Raw genomic sequence first — 22,521 nt, forward strand, 5'->3', positions numbered from 1 at the left:
ATCGTGGGACACTGAAGATAGGGAACTCATTTTTAAGCCTGGCCGTAGCTCCACATTCTTTACAAACCACTGCAGCAGCCCTCCATAAACATGCGTGGGGCGGTGTATATTCAGGATTTAATGGATGAAGGGGCTGCGATAGGTCCTGACACAAGCCCTTCTGTTCTCCCATCCTCCCTCCCCTGGTCTCAGCCCACACAGTCACATGCACGTGTGAGCTAAACTGTCCCCCCCATCTTCTGTGACTCAGCTCACGCAGCTGCGATAGAGCAGGGTGGCTAACGTTTGAGAAGGGGAAAGAGAGGGAGGGAAAGAAAAAGACGCAGAGGCAGACAGAGCGAGCGTACAATATACAAAAGAGAGCAAGAGCAGAGAGAGCGAGCGAGAGAAAGAGAGATGGAAGACAGGGAGGCTGCAGACATCTTTGCTATCAACAATGGAGCATGAAGCTCTGGTAAGGCGATAGGCTGACATTGGGGAGGGGAGTGACATTGAGGAGAGGGGGTCTCGTGTGACCACGGGGAGGGTGGGGGGGGGGTGAAGGATGGGCCTCCAACATAGACCTGCAGTGGCACTGCCAATCTTGGATTAAACAGTATGGTAATGTTCTCAAATTAATCTGTCACTGCACAGGTTTTGTCTCATCATCCTTTTATGTTGACGTCCATTCTCATTGACACGGTGCATGTCTCCTCCTCACATGTGAAGACCACTTTTTTTATGCCACAGCCGTCTGTCATCCCCCTGCTTCTGCTCTGGTTTCCAGGAACATCGGTCATTGCTGTGTGTGTGTGTTATTTTTGTCTTATTATCCATCCAGAGAGGAATGAACATTGTGTATTTCTTCCCTTCTTCATCCAGTCTGTAACTACATAAGCTTTTCATTAGCTCTCATTGGAATAAAATGAATAGATTAATTTGTCCTTTAAAATCATATGCTTATGTTTCAATACAGCGACCTGATTGTAACCTACTTTCTTAAAGTGTTGCCTGCTTGTCAGTGGATCTGTTGGAAAATAGTTCAGGGCTGTTGGGCTTATCTGAGACCTCTTTCACATGCTAGTAAAATGCTAATAAAGCCTCAGTGGCCTGACTAGGTGAATTAGGGTAGCACTAACTGAAAGATGTGTGGTGTCAGTTGTCTTCCCTGGTTCCTGTCTGCTCTGCTGGGGTTGGTGACAGTAATGTTGTGGTGTCTGCCCAGTCAACATGGGGTAATAATTAAACACAACAAATCCCCCATCAGAAACAACTAGATGTTTTTTCATCCTATGTAAACAGTCCACAGATGGTTGTCTTTCAGTTAGATATTGTTACGAGCTTCATCACTGAGGGAGATTAGACCCATTGTTTGTTGAGCTGCCTGCCACGTTGCAGGGTTGAAGTGATGGAGTACCCTCCCAGGCTTATGTCATGCAGCATCACACCACTAAATCATACATCACACAAGCTTCAAAAGGATAGAATTGGTAGTGCAGATTTTTATACAAAGCAGGCGACTGTTGTGTTTTATTAACTAAAATAGCTAATAATCATGGTATGCATCATTGTCTTAGGCCTAACCCTCATCATCACCATCATCAGGGCAATGTGTTAAGATATTCATGTGAATTAAAATATACATGATATATACAAAAGTATGTGGATGCCCCTTAAAATGAGTGGATTCGGCTATTTCAGCCACACCCATTGCTGACAGGTGTATAAAATCGAGCACACTGCCATGCAATCTCCATAGACAAACATTGGCAGTAGAATGGCCTTACTGAAGAGCTCAGTGACTTTCAATGTGGCACTGTCATAGGTTGCCACCTTTCCAACAAGCCAGTTTGACAAATTTCTGCCCTGCTAGAGCTGCCCCGGTCAACTGTAAGTGTTGTTATTGTGAAGTGGAAATGTCTAAGAGCAACAACGGCTCAGCTGTGAAGTGGTAGGCCACACAAGCACACAGAACGGGACCGCCGAGTGCTGAAGTGCATAGCGCGTAAAGATTGCCTGTCCTCGGTTGCAACACTCACTACCAAGTTCCAAACTGCCTCTGGAAGCAATGTCAGCACAATAACTGTTCGTCGAGAGCTTTCTGAAATGGGTTTCCATGGCCGAGCAGCCGTGCACAAGCATAAGATCACCATGCGCAATGCCAAGCCTCGGCTGGAGTGGTGTAAAGCTCGTCACCATTGGACTCTGGAGCAGTGGAAACTCGTTCACTGGATTGATGAATCACCTCACCGTCTGGCAGTTCACCCCCAATGCATAGTGCCAACTAAAGTTTGGTGGAGGAGATATAATGGTCTGGGGCAGTTTTTCATGTTTCGGGCTAGGCCACTTAGTTCCAATGAAGGGAAATCTTAACGCTACAGCATACAATAACATTCTAGACGATTTTGTCCAACTTTGTGGCAACAGTTTGGGGAAAGCCCTTTCCTGCTTCAGCATGACAATGCCCCCATGCACAAAGCGAGGTCCATACAGAAATGGTTTGTCGAGATCGGTGTGGAAGAACTTGACTTGACAACCACATCGAACTCCTTTGGGATGATTTGGTACACTGACTTTGAGCCAGGCCTAATTGCCCAATATCAGTGCCTGACCTCACTAATGCTCTTGTGTGGCTGAATGGAAGCAAGTCCCCGCAGCAATGTTCCAATATCTAGTGGAAAGCCTTCCCAGAAGAGTGGAGACTGTTATAGCAGCAAAGGGGGGACTAACTCCATATTAATGGCCAGGATTTTGGAATGAGATGTTCGATGAGCAGGTGTCCACATACTTTTGGTCATGTAGTCTATATAGTTTGCGTTTACAAGTACAGTATGCACTATGAAAACCCTTTTATTGAGTAAACTGTGATGGGAATGAGACATGTTTATTAAAGTTAGTGTCCTTAGTTACTACATCCATTTTTGGTATCATAAATGAATGATATATACCCATTGACTTCTTGAAGATAAAATATATAAATGCCTCATGAGTTCCCTATCAGAACCCAAAATATAAATGTAAACACTGTATAGCCTCCAAACATGGCTAGATGGTCAGTCCTTGCATCCATAGCACTGTTTATGAATTTGAGAGTGGTTACTTCACATCAATCATGGCAACCACTTTCTTTCTGTCTGTGCACTCTGTTACCCCCCTTCCCCGCTTAGCTGGATAAAAGCGAAGTGACAACGTTGTGCCTGCCTCCCTCAGCCAGCCATGGTGGCTCTGACAGTAACATCAGCTTGGATGGGGCCGGGGTGGGGGCTGAAGGTTCAGGGGTCGTCGATCCACAACGAACACGGCTCGCTCTGGAGCACCTGCAGCAGAAGACCCTGAAGATCACAGAGCAGATTCGCATAGAACAGGAGGCGCGAGATGACAACGTAGCTGAGTACCTGAAGCTGGCCCACAACGCAGACAAGCTGCAGGCCTCGCGCATCAAACAGGTGTTTGAGAAGAAGAACCAGAAGTCTGCACAGACCATTGCCCACCTGCACAAGAAGCTAGATCACTACCACAAGAAGCTAAAGGAGATAGAGCAGGTGAGTGTGTGTGTTTTTACCCTGACTGCTGCTTTCTGATGAGATGGCACATTGTCACTTTCTAAGTAGGGTTGGATGGTATCTACATTACCATAATTTTTGTGGAAGTAGTGCCGTAACAGCGAGTAGTCAAAAATACCTATTTCAATACCTGGGTTTGAAAAAACAAGACATGAGATGTCACTTATTCACTACCTAAAGAAAAACTTGTATAATAGAAAAACAAATAAGAATGATTAGCTTTATCTTTCAACCACTACACACATTGATTGCAGGTATTTATTTAAAATGTACAAATATTGACCATTTCCACGGTATTGTAAATCATATCACCAGTACTTCAAAATACCCTGGTATACAGTATTATCACATACTTGCCCAACCCTATCCCTAACTAGATTATCTGAGTATTCGGTTCAGACCTCTTATTGATGTGTTTATGTTCTCTGATCTCAAACCTCTGTTGTCTCACCTCCACCATTCCACTTTTATTTCCATCCCTTTCTCACCACTTCTCCATCCATATATCTACTGCTCCTTCACATCCTGTCAATCTATTTCCCTCTTCTTCCCCCTGCCCCATTTCTTTTAATTTCTCCCTCTCATCTTCCATCCCCCGCCCTCCCTCTACCCTCCTTATAGAATGGTCCAGCTCGTCAGCCTAAGGATGTGCTGCGGGACATGCAACAGGGGCTGAAGGACATGGGGGCCAATGTACGAGCAGGGTTCCATGGCTTTGGCGGGGGTATGGTGGATGGGGTCAAAGGGGGGGTGGAAGGGGTCAAAGGAGCTGTGGTGTCTAAGCCACGGGAGTTCGCCAGCTTGATCCGCAACAAATTTGGCAGTGCAGACAACATCTCCCACCTCATAGAGGACGGGGTGGGAGGGCACTCGGAGGACGTGCCTGCTCAAAGAGCCCTGAGTGGCAGTGCCACCCTGGTCTCCAGCCCCAAGTACGGTAGCGACGACGAGTGCTCCAGTGCGTCCTCTGGCTCAGCACCAGGCAGTCACTCAGGTTGGGCCGGGGGAGGAGGTGGGATGTTGGGGCATGGGCAGGCTGGCCTGGGGAGCCCCAGATTGGAAGGGCACCACCACCACCACCACCACATCCACAGCTCCTGGGACACTCTGCTGGAAGGCCTGCAGGAGATCAAGGCCAGCCAAGCCCACATGGAGGATGCCATCGAGGACATGAAGAGTCAGCTGCAGAGTGACTACTCCTACATGACCCAGTGCCTACAGGAGGAGAGATACAGGTACAGACTAACACCTTGGCCAAGACACTGAGTATGAAATAAGATTTGGTGGTATACATTGTTCTCACACTAACTGCTGAGCAAGCTGATTTGCTTTTAGCTTGTTTCAGACCAGCAGTGTAAATCATGTTCAGTGTTTTCACTCTACATGATTTATGCTGAATGATATTCATGAGGATAATTAAATAGGTCAGTAAAACTGGTACAACAGGTTTGGTACATTTCCAATGGTCAAAATCAGAAGTAGTTGTTTTAACACATCAAATAGATTCTCAAATTAAGTGGATTGAGTGACATCTTGAAAACACCATAAATATGTACAAATATTTCTCTAACTCGTTGAATTGGTCTTCACTTTGCTGGTCTAAATTATACACACATTTTTATCTATCTTTCTTTTTAGGTATGAGCGACTGGAAGAGCAGCTGAATGACTTGACAGAGCTGCACCAGAACGAGATGACTAATCTGAAACAGGAGCTGGCCAGCATAGAGGAGAAAGTGGCCTACCAGTCCTATGAGAGAGCCAGAGACATTCAGGTAGATACTTGGATTTACAGTATAATATGTAGTAAGATAGCACAATACTTTTTCTGTGTGACTCCAGAAATGAACCCCTAATTCTGTTGTAACTTTGTGTTTGTGTGTGTGTGTGTTTGTGTGCTGTGTATACATGCAGGAAGCAGTGGAGTCGTGCCTGACTCGCATCACTAAGTTGGAGCTCCAGCAGCAGCAGCAGCAGGTGGTGCAGTTGGAGGGTGTGGAGAACGCCAACGCCCGTGCCTTACTGGGCAAACTCATCAACATCATCCTGGCACTCATGGCTGTAGTGCTGGTCTTTGTCTCCACCCTGGCCAACTTCATCACCCCACTCATGAAGACCCGAGCACGGGTGGCCGCCACGGTCATGCTGGCCCTTTTCCTGTTCATCCTCTGGAAGCACTGGGACTTCCTGGAGCTGTGGCTACTGCCCAGCTGAGCTCCCCACAGCCAATCACCCACTCCCCTGTGTCTGAGTGACCAGGATGTGGACAGAGGGACCACATTTATACACTAAGCTGCCCCAGACAAACTTAAAGTCTGGAACCCAGTCATATTTCTGAAAGGGAACCGTTGCACTTTTTTCAAAGGGTTTATGCTTGGAGAGTTGTAAGGCACAAAACCTTTTCTTTACAAAGCAACTGACGAAGACTCCCGTTGGATGGCAGATGGTGGCCATTTTTGGTTGAGAGACTTTTTAGGAGGTGATTTAATGGTGATTACAAGGAACCAAAGAAACTATCTGCCTGGTCGTTTGGCAACTCAAGCATTTGCTCTTTCTCTTGACTAATCTAGTGGCGTCAACTCACCATCGTAGTCACTATGATTTAATAACAATTTGGGAATGAATGTTGAAATTCTTTGACACATCTCAAAATTGTAGTGTAGGCCAACACTTAAAAATGATAATAGATAGAAAAACAAATTATGCTTTGCTAAACCACGTTTGCTGTTACAGTTCCTTTGTACTGAGCCAATTGTATATTTGGAGGACATGGCTAAGCAAAAGGATTGCTTTTTTTCTGAATGTTAGGGTATGTACTACTCATGCATGTCCTCACTTGTGCATTTGTACCTGTGTGATGCACTTGGCATGAGTAACATTCCAACACCAACAGAAATACACGTTGCTCTTTTCTCAGTATTCTGTTGTTTATAGACAGTTTGTACCTAAATGTTCTTCTCCATATTAATTCTAAAACAGTCAACTAAATCACTTCTGGTGTTTAAACTACACTTTTTGGGCGCATCAATCGTTTTCATCTCTTATGTGTGATGTAAAGGAGAACTTGAGGGCCAGGATGTATTCTGGTGAGATGGATCCTCACAACTACTGAATGATCTATTAGCTATTCTGAGCATCAATGCCATTTCATAACCACTGTTGTAGAGCAGCTAAGAATCTATGTAACGTCAGATCCACAGCACGTTTGACCATTGCTTCCATATTTCTATCCAGTTTGCTAACTCCATCACAACTCTGTTCCATTCTTAATAAATACATTCTGAAACTATGCTAATGTTGCATGATATTGGAAAGTCGGAATGGTTTTCATGGAACTGTGTATATCTAACAGTATTGACTACAGTGAGAAGAATAATAATAATAAGTAATCAGTGACAACCTGTGATCTGTATCATGAAAAAGGTACTAATTTCAAAGACAGTCCCTCAATGTACCCCCCTGCAAAATTGAACTCCAGGCTGGTTCAAGCTAAAGGTTTGTATATCAACTCCCTGTAGGAGACAGTTTGTTTAAGCAGTAACCTATAATAAGTGCATCTTTTTACTAATCGAGTGTCCATCATGGGGCAGCAGCGTAGCCTAGTGTTTAGAGCATTGGACTAGTAACCGAAAGGTTGCAAGATTCAATCCCCGAGCTGACAAGGTACAAATCTGTCGCTCTGCCCCTGAACAAGGGCAGTTAACCCACTGCTCCTAGACCGTCATTGAAAATAAGAATTTGTTCTTAACTGACTTGCCTAGTTAAATAAATATATATATTTTTTAATTCAGTGTGGGCTGGGTTGAGTTTACAATTGGTTTCACATGTAAAATACTGTATGTGCTTACAAACATGCTGTGAACAGCCTCTAAAAATAATTCTGTAATCCTTTAATCCACATATGTGACCAGGTAACCAATTGGATTTCAAATGGTTTGGGAAAGACAACACATATAGGTTTGTTCTGTTGCCAAAATTTACGAGTTCACTGTTCTTAGCAACAGTACAAAATAAACTAACTATGGAACACTTAAAGGATAAGACTGAGCCCTAAAAAAAAATTGATTTGTCATGGTTGCCAGGTGCAGTTTGACCTCCCTTGATCAATTTATAAAAATAATATCCATATTTTCCACCAGGAGGTGCCTTTGTGCAGATGAAACTCACCTATGGGATTGTGGATATGAATATTATTTTTGTAAATTGATAAAGGGAAGTCTTACATGTTCAAGGGAATTCTTATTTGATGTGCTAGTAGTTACCGCGACGAAATCAAGAACTTTACTGAAACCTGAAAAATCGACTCTAGAAAAACACAGTAAGCTAATATAGTGAGAAACACTGACAGTTTAAGACAGCCCATCAATCTAAGCGGTTACAGCTGGTAGTACATTAAACAAAATATGCAAGTGACACACAAAAACATAAGTATTTTCTTGTTTTTTAATCATTGTCAGGCAAACCCCATATGACAATTACATTGATGACAGGTGCTTTTACAATACAGAAGAGATCATGACAGGCCAATGGAAAGGCCATACCTGACCTTAAAAAGTAAGACATTCATCGTCATTAGATTATTCCAACTTTACAGTTCACATAAATGAATTTTGTACACTGAACAAAAATATGAACGCAACATGTAAAGTGTTGGTCCCATGTTTCATGAGCGGAAATAAAAGATCCCAGAACTGTTCCATACACACAAAAGCATATTTCTCTCAAATTCTGTGCACAAATTGGTTTACATCCCTGTTAGTGAGCATTTCTCCTTTGCCAAGATAATCCATTCACCTGACAGGTGGCATATCAATAAGCTGATTAAACAGCATGATCATTACACAGGTGAACCTTGTGCTCGGGATAATAAAAGGCCACTAAAATGTGCCGTTTTGTCACAACACAAAGCTACAGATGTCTCACGTTGAGGCAGCATGCAATTGGCATGTTGACTATAGGAAAGTAGATGAAACTGTGGGTTTGCACAACCAAATAATTTCTGCACAAACTGCCAGAAACCGTCTCAGGGAAGCTCATCTGCATGCACACCATGGTCTTGACCTGACTGCAGTTCAGCGTCGTAACCGACCAGTGGGCAAATGATAATCTTCCATGGCCACTGGCATGCCAGAGAAGTGTACTCTTCATGGATGAATCCCGGTTTCAACTGTACCGGGCAGATGGCAGACAGTGTGTATGGCGTTGTGTGGGTGAGCGGTTTGCTGATTTCAACGTTGTGAACAGAGTGGCGGTGGGGTTATGGTATGGGCAGGCATAAGCTAGGACAACGAACACGATTGCATTTTATCGATGGCAATTTAAAAATGCAGAGATACCGTGCCAAGATCCTGCGGTCCATTGTCGTGCCATTCAGCTGCCGCCATCACCTAATGTTTCAGTATGATAATGCACGGCCCCATGTTGCAAGGATCTTCACAGAATTCCTGGAAGCTGAAAATGTCACAGTTCTTTCATGGCCTGCTTACGCACCAGACATGTCACCCGTTGAGCATGTTTGGGATGCTCTGAAGTGTACGACAGCGTGTTCAGGTTACCGACAACATCCAGGAACTTCACACAGCCATTGAAGAGGAGTGGGACAACATTCCACAGGCCACAATCAACAGCCTGATAAATTATATGCGAAGGAGATGTTGAGATGAGGCAAATAGTGTTCACACCAGAAACTGACTGGTTTTCTGATCCACACCCCTATTTAAAAAAAAAAAGTATCTGTGACCAACCGATGCATATCTGTATTCTCAGTCATGTGAAATCCATAGATTAGGGGCAAATTAATTCATTTAAATTGACTGATTTCCTTATATATACTCAAATCTTTGAAATTGTTGCATGTTGCGTTTATATTTTTGTTCGGTGTATTTGATTCATATCAAGACCAGCAGTACAATAACTCTTGAGAACCTGGCAAACTAAGACCCCAAATAGAAACAGCAGAGTAGAAAAAAACAACGTATTACAAAGCTGAAGAATTCCTGATTTTATCTTGATTTCATGTCATGATGTCACACATATATTGCTTGCAGGTGCTCCACTCCAGTGAAATGGATACCCCTCTTAACCCAAACAATTATCCCAACAACACACTCTCCAATATCTCAGTCCTTTGTTCATTCTTCCATCCATTTCTAACCATGAACAGAGTTACAGTGCACCGGACTCCAACCAGAGCCTAAACTAGCCTCTACAATTAAGGTAGGAGGAGAAGAGAGCTGCCACATGACATAGAAGTCAATAAAAGATCAGAAGGAGCCCATTGATCATGGGATCAACGACCTAAGCCCCTCCTCCATAAAGGTGCAGCATGAAGCCAGTTGGCTCAATACAATTCCCATCCATCTCCAAAGTAGCTTTCTGCCACACAACTCCATACCTCTGTTCAAGGTAGGGGAACGGAGTACATACAGGAATATCTACACACCATCTATACCGTTCATTCTGTTGGCCCAGACCAAGGCCTTACAGCCTGAGATATCCACAGCAGAACGAGAGAGGTCATAGTGAGATACAGATGACACTGGGTTGGAGACTAAAATGCCCTTGGCTGACATCTCATTGTGGTTGAGAATACAGAACAGAGGTAGGCTAGGCAACATTGGTTATGGAGTGTCAGATAGTATCTGCAGGCTTGCCGTAATCCACCCAGGCTCTGAATCACCTGATGCAATTAATAATCTCTGATCCTGAGCCACAAAGGGAAACTCAATTAGTTTAGCCACAGAAGAATTCCTATTCCGTTCCAAATGGCTGGTGTTCATCATCCCAGGAGGGAGATAAACATTGGTGGAGGATGAGGCAAGTTAACTCCTATACAATGTAAAGCACTTTGACACCTGGTGAAATATATAACTAACCGTGATCAACATTGCCTTCCCTTGTGGTACAACGTTCAGTAGCTCTCACATGGCTGTTAGCATACCAGCCTCAACAAATGTGGGCTGAGTTGTTTCAAGCCAAGGGAAATCTAGGTGTAAACCAGGATGTAGCCTGGTAGAGGAAGTGTAACATGCCCAGGCAGACCTCTAGGCAATAGACACAGATATAGGTCTCAGTCCCCCAGACCAGGTAGACATCAGTCAGGTAGTACACCCTGGTCTAGGGTGTAGGAGGGAGAGGGGCCTAGGCAGACCTCTGGGTATAGAACAAAATGTAGGCCTGAGTGTTGCACACCTCCTCCACACTGCACACGTTCATCTCAGAGTCATTACAGTGGACCCAGAAACCTGGAAACACACACAGGTAGAGGGCTGGTTACGGCTTGGTAAACTGTGCCACCTACAGTCCCAACAGCAACTCATGTAATCTCACAGTATCAGGTTATATGGGGCAACAGGTAGCCTAGTGGTTAGAGCGTTGGACTTGTAACCGAAAGGTTGCAAGATCAAATCCCCGAGTTGACAAGGTAAAAATCTGTCGTTCTGCCCCTGAATAATGCAGTTAATCCACTGTTCCTAGGCCGTCATTGAAAATAAGTATTTGTTCTTAACTGACTTGTCTAGTTAAATAAAGGTTTAAAAAATAAATTAAAAAATGTTTTAAATACTCGGAGCAAAACGTTTATGAGAGTCAACAACTAAACATTTGACCAATTCATCATGTTTTTTTTAATCTGAAAAGACCAAGTGAAAATCCTGCCTAAACTACAGGCTATTCTAAAACAGAGTTATTAGCTTGGATGCAAGTGTCTGGTATCTTGGTCCCACTTACCTCCCTCGGTGTTGTAGCAGTATGCAGTGTAGTGCCCTGAGCCAAAACCTTTCCCGTGGTGCATGACTACAGCAGATAGGTCGTAGGTGTAGCCCTCTCTGTGAACCGACTGGCCTGAGTCTGTGCAGCAGTAGGGCTCTATGTTCAAAACCTGGTCAAAGGCCACATGGACGCCAATCTTCTCCCTGTGGTTCCGGCCTGACCATCTGTCACAGAACAGGGATTGGTTATCTTATGCTTGTCCTTGTTACAAGACATCCCCTTGCAGAAATATACAATCATACCAACTAAACCATAACACACATTTGGAAACCAAGAAGGACAGACAATCGGTGGGTGTAAATCTCGACTGTCTTCAAATGCAGTAGACAAGTCTTCAAATGCAGTAGACAAGTCTTCAAATGCAGTAGACAAGTCTTCAAATGCAGTAGACAAGTCTTCAAATGCAGTAGACAAGTCTTCAAATGCAGTAGACAAGTCTTCAAATGCAGTAGACAAACTGGGTGTTTGAAGCTAACCTGAAGCGTTTGAGGTGCAGCCGTAGAACCTGAGGTAGGCGGTAGATCAGCAGCTGCTTACATGCCTCTGACAGAACCAGGGGCTTGTGGGACGTCTTCCGTCTTCTCCCTGACAATTATAAAACATACAGGTCACAGACGGGTAACGTGTGTGACATGGAGGTACAGGACGTGACCACTAGAAAAGCAGAACTATATTGTGATTACCCCAAAAGCACAAACTCAGTTTCACTTTCAATATCAATCAATTGGCTAATTAGTCAAATCAAATCTAGCCCGAAAAGAGAGAAACACACAATAGTGCTCCCCAGCGTATAGTCCTAGAAAACAGAATTTAGTTACCTCGGGTTCATTCAACCATTCCTATGGGGAAACACATACTTAGGAGATCTTATAGGTTTTGTTCTATGAGATAATATCAGTCAGTTAACATGATCTTTATGAATTATGACGCCGTTGTGCTTTTTAAAAATTAAAGGCTTAAAAATTCAGTTGATTATGATCTCATAGAACAAAATGTAGAAGATCTCCTAAGCTTGTGCTTATCACAGACCTTATTTTCAGCATGTATCCAAAACCTACAAAAACATGAATTACCCCATAGGCTTTGTCTAACAAACCATGGCGGCATTAGTGCCTACAAAAAGACGCCATTACTATTGCTCTCTATAGGCCTACTTCCCTAACCATGATTCCGGTCGAATAGCTGAATAAAAAGAACAGCTAAATAAAGTACAGGAGGATTTGTCTATTCCATTAACAGACATTAGTCTCTGTCCCAGTACTAACTGTTGCAGTGGTTGCAAGCATAGATGCTGCCCTCCAGAGCCTCTGTCTCAGTGAACTTGGCCAGCATCTCAGTGAGGGAGCAGCTGCGCTGGTAGGCCAGAGACGCAGCCGAGCCCTTCTCTGTGCTGTGGTAGCGCTCCGGGAACTCCAGGGACAGGTCCCAGAATGGCTCCACCGTGTTTGACTTGTGCTTACAGGACAGACAAGTCACCTGGAGGGATAAAGGGATAACCAAGCAAACATTTCACCAAGGGGTTATTGTTTGAAAACCCAGACAGAGCCGCCATCTAAGTCCTGGTTTGCAACTGTGATTAATAAACAAGTGACTACCCTCAGCCATGATAGGGTGTTGAAGGTCAAACCTAAATGAATGTGTTGAGTACTGTTGTCATGGGAATGAGTAGAGTCCCTTACCTGGCTGAGTAGCTGTCCGTGAAAGATCGTGTTGAGGACCTTGAGCACCTGCTTGGACAGCTTCCTCTGGGTGATAGGGATGACGATCCTGCGCTTGCTGCCCTCTGACTCCAGCTCTTGCTGCACCTTGTCCAGCAGCTCACACAGGAACTCCTGGGCATCCTGCTGGTCGTAGCCACGGAACGCTGGGATCAGGTTCCACACAGAGTGCAGCATGGCAAAGGGCGACACCAACGACCATCGGCCAGACCACATGACCCTGAACAGTGTGTGTAGCTCGTGGCACAGTGACATCTGCTGGCGGGTGGAGGATCGCGGCTCCTTGGGCTGGACCAGCTCTGCTGCGTTTAGGCAGGGGGGCGAGCTCTGCTTGCTGACAGCAGGGAGACCCCCACTGGCTGCCTTCCCCATGCCACGTCCCAGAGGGCAGCCTGGTGTGACTGCACTACCACTCCCCACCACAGCCCCAGCCACACCCTGGTTTGTCTTGGCCAGCAGCTCCTCAGTCTCACACATGTCCAATGTGAGGAAGCACTCCCTGAATTTCTGCAGGTGGCTCAGCACCTGTAAGATAGAGTTCATGTAGCACGTGTTCCCAAGGTTGCGTAGCCCAGTGACCCCCGGGGCCAGTCTACGACGGGTTCCTTTATGGGAGGAGTAGTACCTCCGTACTTTGAGTTTACGAGTCCTGCCATTGCTGGGGGGCTTCAGGGATAGAAGGGAGGGTTTTTTGGGCGGAGGCAGACGCTCCGGAGGGTCGCGGAACTTCAGGGGGATAAGTGTGATGGTTGAGCGGGGCGCCTGGGTGAGCAGCCTGGCACTCTTCCTGGGCGGCACATTGGCCAGCTCTCCCATGAGTCTCCTCTTCATCTCATTTTTCTGGCGCCGGACCTCCTCCTTCTCCTGCTCAAGTTTCTCCTCCCGCTGGCTCTGTTCCTCCTGCTGCCGGTTCCTCCAGCGGCGCAGCATCTTCCCCAGCAGCACCTTCCTTCGGTGCCACAGGGCCGTCTGCATAGCAGGCTGGGGCCCGCTCTCACCCACCCAGGGGTTACAGTCACCCCCTGCAGAGGAGCGCAGGGAGCGCCTGCCAGGGCTACGCACAGTAGAGAGCGCCCCCCGCAGGAGCTTGAGGTCTCCTTCAGCATTGTCGTTGAGCACATAGTCTCCACAGGCGAAGCAGAAGACATCCAGCTCCCGCACTTCCATGGCCAGGGGGTGGTTTGACTCCTGGAAGTGTTTGAGGGAGTGCTCTTCCATGAAGCGGCCACAGGCCACGTGAGAGCACTTGAGACAGGCCCACACTGACTCGGTGGTGCAGCAGTCCATGCAGCGCCATTTCTGTGAGTTGAGGATGGAGTGTTCGTGGCCTAGGCGAAGACGCCCCACGTGCTTACAGCGGTCCATCTCTCCAAATGCACATGTGCCTGCCCACAGCGTCAGGACACACGCCTCTGTGCCAAGCAGCAGCTCATCCTGCAGGAGGGAAAAGGAGATCAACTTCAGTAAATCACAGGGATAGAAATCAACCGCTTCATTTCAGATATGCTAAATACAAAACGTGTTCTCTATTTGAACGTAAACTGGCTGGTGTAGTGTATGGAAAAGATTGAGGACCAATAATATGAACTTGCACACCATGTAAGCTTGTTTTACTTACTGTAAAAAACACTGCTAGCTGATTTAGGTCAGTGTTCTTTCAACATAAGCAAAGGGACCTTCACAGGTGCAATCAATCAGCTTCACTCATGTCTGGTTCGGGATCCTGAATAAACTGAAAATAAAATCGGAAAAAGAGGTTGTGCTTGTATAGCGAGTTTTTAAAAAACTTAACAGTAGACAGATTAAGACATTAATTTGACAAAGCAAACACGTTTCTAACTAACTTAAAGCATGTAGCTAGTTCACTATGTCTGAACATTTACTCGACAGTTTCTTAGCAGAATTTAACACAGTTTATAAACAAATCATAATCATGTTAGGCAATTGAGTTGAGCAGTTTAACACTATTAGTCTATTTTAAAATTAAGAAACAATCGATTTATCCATAACAAACAAAGGAATCAAACTGCATACTTTTTTTCTGCTGGTCAACATGCATTGGTTTGGCGACCAATCATTTCGTTCGATTCAAACTACTAACTAGTTAACTTAGGTTAGCAGTTTTCCATCTTGGCTTGCCAACTTGCACCAGTTTTGCCATATAACGTGGCGTCTCGGCTCGTGCCACAATGAAAATGTAACGTTAGCTACTCACTCCAGCTGACCACTCGACGCGGGTTAGAGTATGTTCTTGTTCACGTAACTAGCAAGTTCCAACTTATTGTCATGTTTAATTAGCTTTAACGTTACCTAGCTCGCCAATAGACAGATATCTAGCTACTTGTTGGTAACGTTAGCGAACGTTAACTACCCAGCTAGCTATGATGGTTAGCTAGCTAGGGCGATTAAGTTTTACAACACATTCACTGTATTTCTTCAATCATTTGGCTAATGGTACAATAGCCGACATTGTGATCAAATAAAGAAAATCTAAAATGTCTTCATAATGTTGTCCCTTATACCGGTGTAATATATTTATTTAGTTTAACACATTGCAGAGAAACAATAGCCTGATGGCTAGCATTTGCTAAGCTAGCTAGGCTTGCTAGCCATCAGAACAAAGACTAGTCTGAAATCCACACTTGTGAACACTGAACAACTTCTAGTTGATATGGTTGACTACACGGAGGGGGTGAAAAAAAAATCACTGCGGTTTTGTCATTTAACTAGCTAGCTTGCTAGCTAGAATCCACAGAGCCGCAATGTAAACAAAGCTAAATGTGTCGTATATAAACTTTTGAGTACATCTTCAAACAACACACCGGGAGGTCAACATACAAATAAAGTCACAGATACTCAGAAAACCTGCAATGTAGCTATCTAGCTAACCGTAACATGAACCCATAACTTTCAGAGGTTGACAAAACAGTACACGACAATGTCAGTAGTTGATCCATAAAATAACTGTTTGTTGTATTTGTAAAAAATACAAAATGAATTTCGCTTCTATTTACCGCCATCATCTGCACGCGAAAGCTGTTTTAGACCTCGAGACAACCGAACTATTTCGGTCCTGGAATCAAGTCATTCTGATTGGATTGAACTGATCCCTCTTCCGTCGAGCTTTAGCTCTCATTGGTACACAGGATGTAGCGTTCATTACTATGGTCGTGAAAAGATCCAAACTGATCGGATGGTTATTATTACCATACCAAACCATTTTTGTTATTACCCATAGTAGTCCTCATGAGCTCAGTTGGTAAACCCTATGTCATTTTTACAAGTCATGGCTTTTCACCTGGAGACTGATACATTATTGGCATACTTGTTCCATTCATAACAGCTGACAAAGTCCCCTATAAACCATTCATGACAGGACTGTACTTGGTGAAAAACACCAGCAACAGTATACAAAATATGCATACGGTTAATAAATCTAATATATTTCCAAAAATACTGTTATGAAAAAGAGGATCTTAATCAAGTAAGGTAAACATAGGTTTATTGAGTAAAAACAAACAAACAGTGTTACTAAGTGTTGTCAGACAATTTTTTAAATAAAAAATAACCAACTATTAGTAGGACCATAATGCCCAGATACAACATTGGTATCTAAACTGAAGGTCCTTTAAACCGATTACTCACAAGTATAATCCACAAGACACATTTGGGACACATCATTATTCCTTCAAGAGTTCAGACTTCAACCAGTAAGGTTTTGTTCTCATTTTTGCCATGATATATTCCTTGCAGTGGTTGTGAAATGCTTCAAAAAGTTTGAGTTGCTGTACTGACACTCAGTACAATTTAAATTACACAACATTGTGGTTTACGATTACATGTTGCTTGTGTTGGGGTGTGGAGGAAGTACTGCTGTACTCTTGGTGGTGCTTCTTTATCGGCTGAGATTATCCAGGACATTCCTGCTACCATGAAGATGTCAACGTGTGGTCCCTGGGAGCACCTGCTGTTTGCGCACTTTGCTGAACAACTCCAGGTACTGGGTCATGGTGTCAACACAGTCCGCGGGCACATAGAGGCCCTCAGGCTTGGTGGCGAACACAGAGGGCAGCTCCGGGATGCTGGGGCCCAGGAAGCTTTGCATGAACTCTTTCATCAGGTTCCAGCAGTCCCCAGGGACCACACAGGGACAGTACTCCACCTAAACAAATAAAGAGATTTGATCGTGGACATCCATTTAGAAAAAGTGTAACACAGATCAAAACCCCCTTTACCCTCCATTTTGATAATTGTATGTACAGACCACTCACCTCTACTGATATTCCCCTCGCGCTGGAGCTCATTGTTACTGCTCCAACCTTTATCAGGAAATCACAATAGCGGTAGCGGGAACCACGGCTCTCTACCTTGTGCCCCTTGGCGTTCTGGAAGTGGCTTTTCAGCTTAATCATGAGCACGTCAAAGTTTCCATCTGCTGTGAGGCAGGGACCTCCTTCGAACAGGGCTAAGCAGCTCAGGGGGGTTTCTGAGTTATGCATCACATACAGGAGTTTGGTGGGCTGGCCTGTGACAAACAGAGAGAAAATAAATATGGTTGTTGCCCCCTTGTGGGTATTTGAATGATGTAGTCCAATGAATTACATGACAAGATATGAAAGACAATTTTGTTTATGTCATAGCTTTGCAGTACAACTTTAGTTACCGCTGGCATTTCCTGTGGCATGGTACGTCTCACAGTCCACAGTAAAGTTTCCCTGCTTCACAGCGCTCAACTGCTCCAACTTCTTGTGCAGAATGTCTATTGTCTGCTGCACACTCTTTCCCTCTGCCAAAGGCACCTGACACACACTAAGCAAGGGAGACAGCACACAGAGTATAACTGTTAATAACATTAAGATATTGTTCAGCATTAACTTACTGATTTCCAAAACTCACATATTGAAACAATGTCAGATCTGAATGGTGATGTAAGATGATAGGAAGCTTGGAAGAAAAATCAACCAGGTGACAGATCATTGAGTTGTGAACTGTTTCATGTGGATCCACATGGGATCTACGGCTATGTAAAATACCAGGTGTGATAAGTAACGTAGCTAGCTAGCAATTTATATTTTGTTAGATACAAGTTTGATTTTTTAAAAAGCAAACAATAGAATCTCACCAAGTCACCCCCATTGATTCCACACGGTTGTTATTTTCTTACTACGAAAATGTACACGCTTCCTGCTGAAAAACGGTCTGTTTCCGGTATTAGGAGGAAATTAGGTAATCTGTCTGCGCCTACGTTTTTCTCGTGCGAAGAACATTTTAATACACTCATTTTGTTCATATAATTTTTTTGAAGATGGAACAATTCCAATATATCCAGTAATACATACCAAAGACATATGCGAAGTTTCCTTTTCTAAATGTCTCTGGTATTATGTTTCGTCTCCGATAGTACGTCACTTCCGTTGGATAAAAAAAAGCACGTGTGTTGACTGGGGCTTTGGTGAGAATTTCCACATTAGCTACTTTATGAATTGTTAAACTAACTAGCTAGATTAATAGTACATTTCTAACAGATCTGTATAATAAACTAGCACAGATGCCGAAAGTGAAGAAACCCAAATGTGGAGGTGGGGAGAAAAGTGGCGACGGAATGGTTGCGCTTGCTGACCAGATTCTTCAAGGGGATATGGTTCGAGTACATGGCCGAGTGAAGACCAGGGATCAACGGGGAGAAGATGAAGATGAGAACGAGTACGTGGATGAACGCCTATCAAGGAAGATTCTGGAGCAGGCACGAATCCAACAAGAAGAACTACAGACAGAATATGGTTTGGCACCAGAGGTCAAGAAAAAGCAAGCCACTGTTTTAGGTAACGTTGAGGTGGATTTGCAAGCCAGAAAATGCCTATCTGCTTTTGTTTTTTTGTCTTGCTAGCTAGCTATCCACAACAACCACACATTACTTTACACTTGACTACTGAGAACTTTTGCATGGAGGTCAATTCCAGTCATTGTTATTCTTGAAGTGTTGTGCTATGCTCAGTTATACTGGTGGTACAGTTTCATGGAATATCGATGTTGTCTTATATCCTTGCAGGGCCAGATTCTCAGGATGCAGACTCTGATGAGGAGTGGCCGGCACTGGGTGAAGCCGGGGCCGGTGAGGAGGCAGAGGCAAACTGTGGGACAGAAGTGGTGGTGGACCCAGAGGATGAGAAAGCTATGCAGATGTTCATGAACAAGAATCCTCCCATGAGGTACAGCATGAGGCCCCAAAACTCTGAGCCAAACCACTGAGCTAAAAACTGTTATTGCAGTGAAAAGTCTTGATGATGAATGATTTGCCATTTTCTGTCTTTTTTTATTTTGTGTGTTAAAGACACCTAGATTCAATTGAATGACAACAGCTCTATCATGCCATAAAAGGGAATTTCATGTTGTCTCTTCCAAAAATGAATTAGAACTTTGTAGCTGAATATGGATTTCCTCAGTGTTGTCCTTGTTCTGGGGTTTTGTTCAGACGAACTCTAGCAGACATCATCATGGAGAAGATCACAGAGAAGCAGACAGAGGTGGGGACAGTGATGTCTGAGGTGTCAGGAAGACCCATGCCCCAGCTGGACCCAAGGATCATTGAAGTGTACAAAGGTGTCAACAAGGTAAGCCATGCACCTGCGTCCTCCTGTATTAATTTGCTTGGCCACGTCTTATTTTCCACTTAATCAGATTTCAGTCAGAGGCTGAATATTACCAACTATTATGAACTTGTTTTTTTTCGGTTGCTCCAGGTTCTGTCAAGATATCGTAGCGGCAAGCTGCCCAAAGCTTTCAAGATCATTCCAGCACTGTCAAACTGGGAGCAGGTTCTGTACTTGACAGAGCCTGAGACCTGGACTGCTGCTGCTATGTACCAGGCAACAAGGTCTGATAAAAAATTAACAGGATGATTTGTTAACATCTATCAAAAACCTTTATTTAATTATTAGAAAGCATCTTATGGATATTGATTTTTCTTTTTTCTGAACAGAATCTTCTCATCCAATCTGAAGGAGCGAATGGCCCAACGGTTCTACAACTTGGTGCTACTGCCAAGAATACGAGATGACATTGCAGAGTATAAAAAACTAAACTTCCACCTGTACATGGCCCTGAAGAAGGCTCTTTTCAAGCCAGGGGCATGGTTCAAAGGTGAGACAAATCAAGAACATGTATCAAAGGGGAGAGAAATAGTCAGGTAGATAATTTAAAAGCTTGGTTGATAATCAATGTATGGTTGCCAGGATGTAATAATGGGGGGTGAAAGTAATTAAGATAATACACATTATCTGTCAGGTATTCCATTTTTTCCCCCAAAGATGCTACTTAGTGGGTTTTGTTCTGAGTTTACTTTGGCAATCAGCCAAAAGATGGTCTTTGTCACTAGGTGGCAGTATTGTCTAACCAGATCACCAGAATCAGATTTAGAAGGTTCTTTCAGTTCTTTGTGAATTTGGTTGGGTTGCCCAAAAAGTTACATATTGCAGCTTTTAACATTTCTTGTGCATTTGTACTATGTGTTGTACAGTATTTTATCTATTTGTTTCCAGGTAATGACTTTGTACCCCTTAACCCAGCATATGTTTGTGTTACTGTGTGTTCACACATTTCTATTTTTCTCACTCAGGCATCCTCATCCCGCTCTGTGAATCTGGAACATGTACTCTGAGGGAGGCTATCATCATTGGCAGCATACTCACTAAGTGCTCAATCCCTGTACTGCACTCCAGGTAAGAGACACTCTTTTACCTGTGTTATGTGTGCAATTTTGTAAGGTCTATGATGCCCTAATGTGACTGCTCGGCTTGCCACTTGGCTTGGGACTTGGTTTTTAACCGTTGCAGCTTGACTGTTGCTGATCATGTAAGTGGGAATTCATGTGAATGTATGGTACAACAGTATTTAAGGTAGTAGAACAGCATGGCTTGTCAGAAAATAATGCAGATAACAAATGACTGATTCTCTCTGCAGCGCTGCCATGCTGAAACTGGCAGAGATGGAATACAATGGAGCCAACAGCATCTTCCTGCGACTCTTACTGGATAAAAAATACGCCCTGCCCTTCCGTGTCCTGGATGCCCTGGTCGGCCACTTCCTGTCCTTCCGCAGTGAGAAGCGTGTCCTTCCTGTGCTGTGGCACCAGAGTCTGCTTACCCTGGCACAGCGCTACAAGGCCGACTTGGCATCCGAACAAAAGGCTGCTCTACTGGAGCTACTTAAGGTGCAGACACACCCCCAGATTTCTGCAGAGATCCGCCGGGAGCTGCAGAACTCAGAGTCCCGTGATCTGGAAACCGCTATGCCTGTCACAATGGCCATGGACTGAGTATGGAGCTGAGCAAGGCTGCACCCTCTCAGTCCCCACCTTTCCCCTCTTTCTCCCCAATTCACTAAACTGCCCACAACACATACACGTATGAACTGTTTTCCCCCTGCCAAATGCTCTATCATTGCTATGGAGATAAGAGTAAAGGCCACAAGATGGATTACAGATTAACATTCATTCAACATCCTGACTATCAAAGTGATATTATGGAATTCCTTTCTGATGTGCAAGTAAGGATGTAATTTACAAACTGAAATACATAACTGTTGTAAACATACATTACATTTATTGAGTGGAAATGATAGAGATGTGTTTGCCAGTTTTGAGGCAATGTCGGTTTCACAAGTAAAGATAATGTACAGCTGACTTGTTTGTATGACACCTACATTTCCAAAGGAATTTAGAGAAGCTACAGCACACTGACCCTTTTGGTGGAAAAAAAAACTTTTCAATGAGTGCATGTTTGTAACATGGTTAAGTAACTTAATGAAGGAAAATTATACAAAATACTATTCAAATGTTACTGTAAAAATTAACATTTTGAATAAATGATTTCCTTGGTTTAAAGTGAAATGTCGGAAGTTGCATTGCCACCATTCACAAAAAAATCCCATAGATGCTGACTGATATCCTGGCCAGGTGTGACTGCTCGAGCGTTTCTGAAATTCCCACAGTGTTAGGGGCAAGAGGACATTTAGCTAGAACTCGTACCTATGGATGCCTGTTCCCACTACCCAAAAACAAATCTGACTATGAGAGAGTAAGTCTGGATCATGGACGTTGAATAGTCCTGCAGATCTGCCCCCTTTAAAGGGGCAATCTGGGATTCAAACTAACAAAGCACCCACCCTGTCACTTTATTTTGTAAACAGCTGAGGAATGGGGCAGGAGAAATGTAACCACTCTCAAATACATACCGGTAGTATACACAAGGACTCTCACATATGGATACAAGGACTGACTATCCATGAGATCAAAATGATAGTTATGTTTCACTATATGTATCACTCTGCAGTGGAGGGATACATCTGAGGTGAGGATTTACAGATTTACTCCCGTGTACACCTGTGTCATGGCTGGGGTCCGCCCCTATATATAGGCCCCATGGCCGTGACACACGTTCTCTTTCATTTTCTCGGCGGATGGCCGTATGGTTTGAGGAATAAACTTTCTGAAGT

General features: G+C 44.0%; 4 protein-coding genes across 5 annotated transcripts; 2 read left to right on the top strand and 2 right to left on the bottom strand.

The window, feature by feature from the left end:
* Positions 1-299: 299 nt before the first annotated feature.
* Positions 300-7,230, top strand: LOC115143203 (transmembrane and coiled-coil domains protein 2-like). The gene is made up of 5 exons (XM_029683354.2): positions 300-454; positions 3,147-3,521; positions 4,164-4,777; positions 5,181-5,316; positions 5,456-7,230. Exons 1-5 carry the CDS (start codon positions 437-439, stop codon positions 5,753-5,755), a joined length of 1,443 nt encoding a protein of 480 aa, XP_029539214.1. The 5' UTR covers positions 300-436; the 3' UTR covers positions 5,756-7,230.
* Positions 7,231-7,966: 736 nt separating this feature from the next.
* usp49 (ubiquitin specific peptidase 49) lies at positions 7,967-16,196 on the bottom strand. Of its 2 annotated transcripts, none has more exons than XM_029683356.2 (7): positions 16,044-16,196; positions 14,648-14,761; positions 12,991-14,463; positions 12,577-12,787; positions 11,788-11,896; positions 11,270-11,475; positions 7,967-10,785 (listed from the first exon to the last, which is right to left on the bottom strand). In XM_029683356.2, exons 3-7 carry the CDS (start codon positions 14,392-14,394, stop codon positions 10,682-10,684), a joined length of 2,034 nt encoding a protein of 677 aa, XP_029539216.1. In that variant the 5' UTR covers positions 14,395-14,463; positions 14,648-14,761; positions 16,044-16,196; the 3' UTR covers positions 7,967-10,681. The 2 variants fall into 2 exon arrangements, with proteins under 2 accessions (XP_029539216.1, XP_029539217.1); XM_029683357.2 differs by lacking the exon at positions 16,044-16,196 and adding an exon at positions 15,064-16,037.
* A 318-nt stretch (positions 16,197-16,514) lies between these two features.
* Positions 16,515-18,256, bottom strand: med20 (mediator complex subunit 20). Its single transcript, XM_029683359.1, has 4 exons — positions 18,152-18,256; positions 17,693-17,838; positions 17,301-17,554; positions 16,515-17,191 (listed from the first exon to the last, which is right to left on the bottom strand). Exons 1-4 carry the CDS (start codon positions 18,163-18,165, stop codon positions 16,970-16,972), a joined length of 636 nt encoding a protein of 211 aa, XP_029539219.1. The 5' UTR covers positions 18,166-18,256; the 3' UTR covers positions 16,515-16,969.
* Positions 18,257-18,419: 163 nt separating this feature from the next.
* On the top strand, positions 18,420-21,460 carry bysl (bystin-like). Its single transcript, XM_029683358.2, has 7 exons — positions 18,420-18,851; positions 19,079-19,238; positions 19,502-19,640; positions 19,770-19,903; positions 20,009-20,169; positions 20,645-20,747; positions 20,989-21,460. Exons 1-7 carry the CDS (start codon positions 18,578-18,580, stop codon positions 21,341-21,343), a joined length of 1,326 nt encoding a protein of 441 aa, XP_029539218.1. The 5' UTR covers positions 18,420-18,577; the 3' UTR covers positions 21,344-21,460.
* The last annotated feature ends 1,061 nt before the right edge of the window (positions 21,461-22,521 follow it).

The sequence above is a fragment of the Oncorhynchus nerka genome, linkage group LG15 (assembly GCF_034236695.1).
Source record: "Oncorhynchus nerka isolate Pitt River linkage group LG15, Oner_Uvic_2.0, whole genome shotgun sequence".
NCBI lineage: Eukaryota > Metazoa > Chordata > Actinopteri > Salmoniformes > Salmonidae > Oncorhynchus > Oncorhynchus nerka.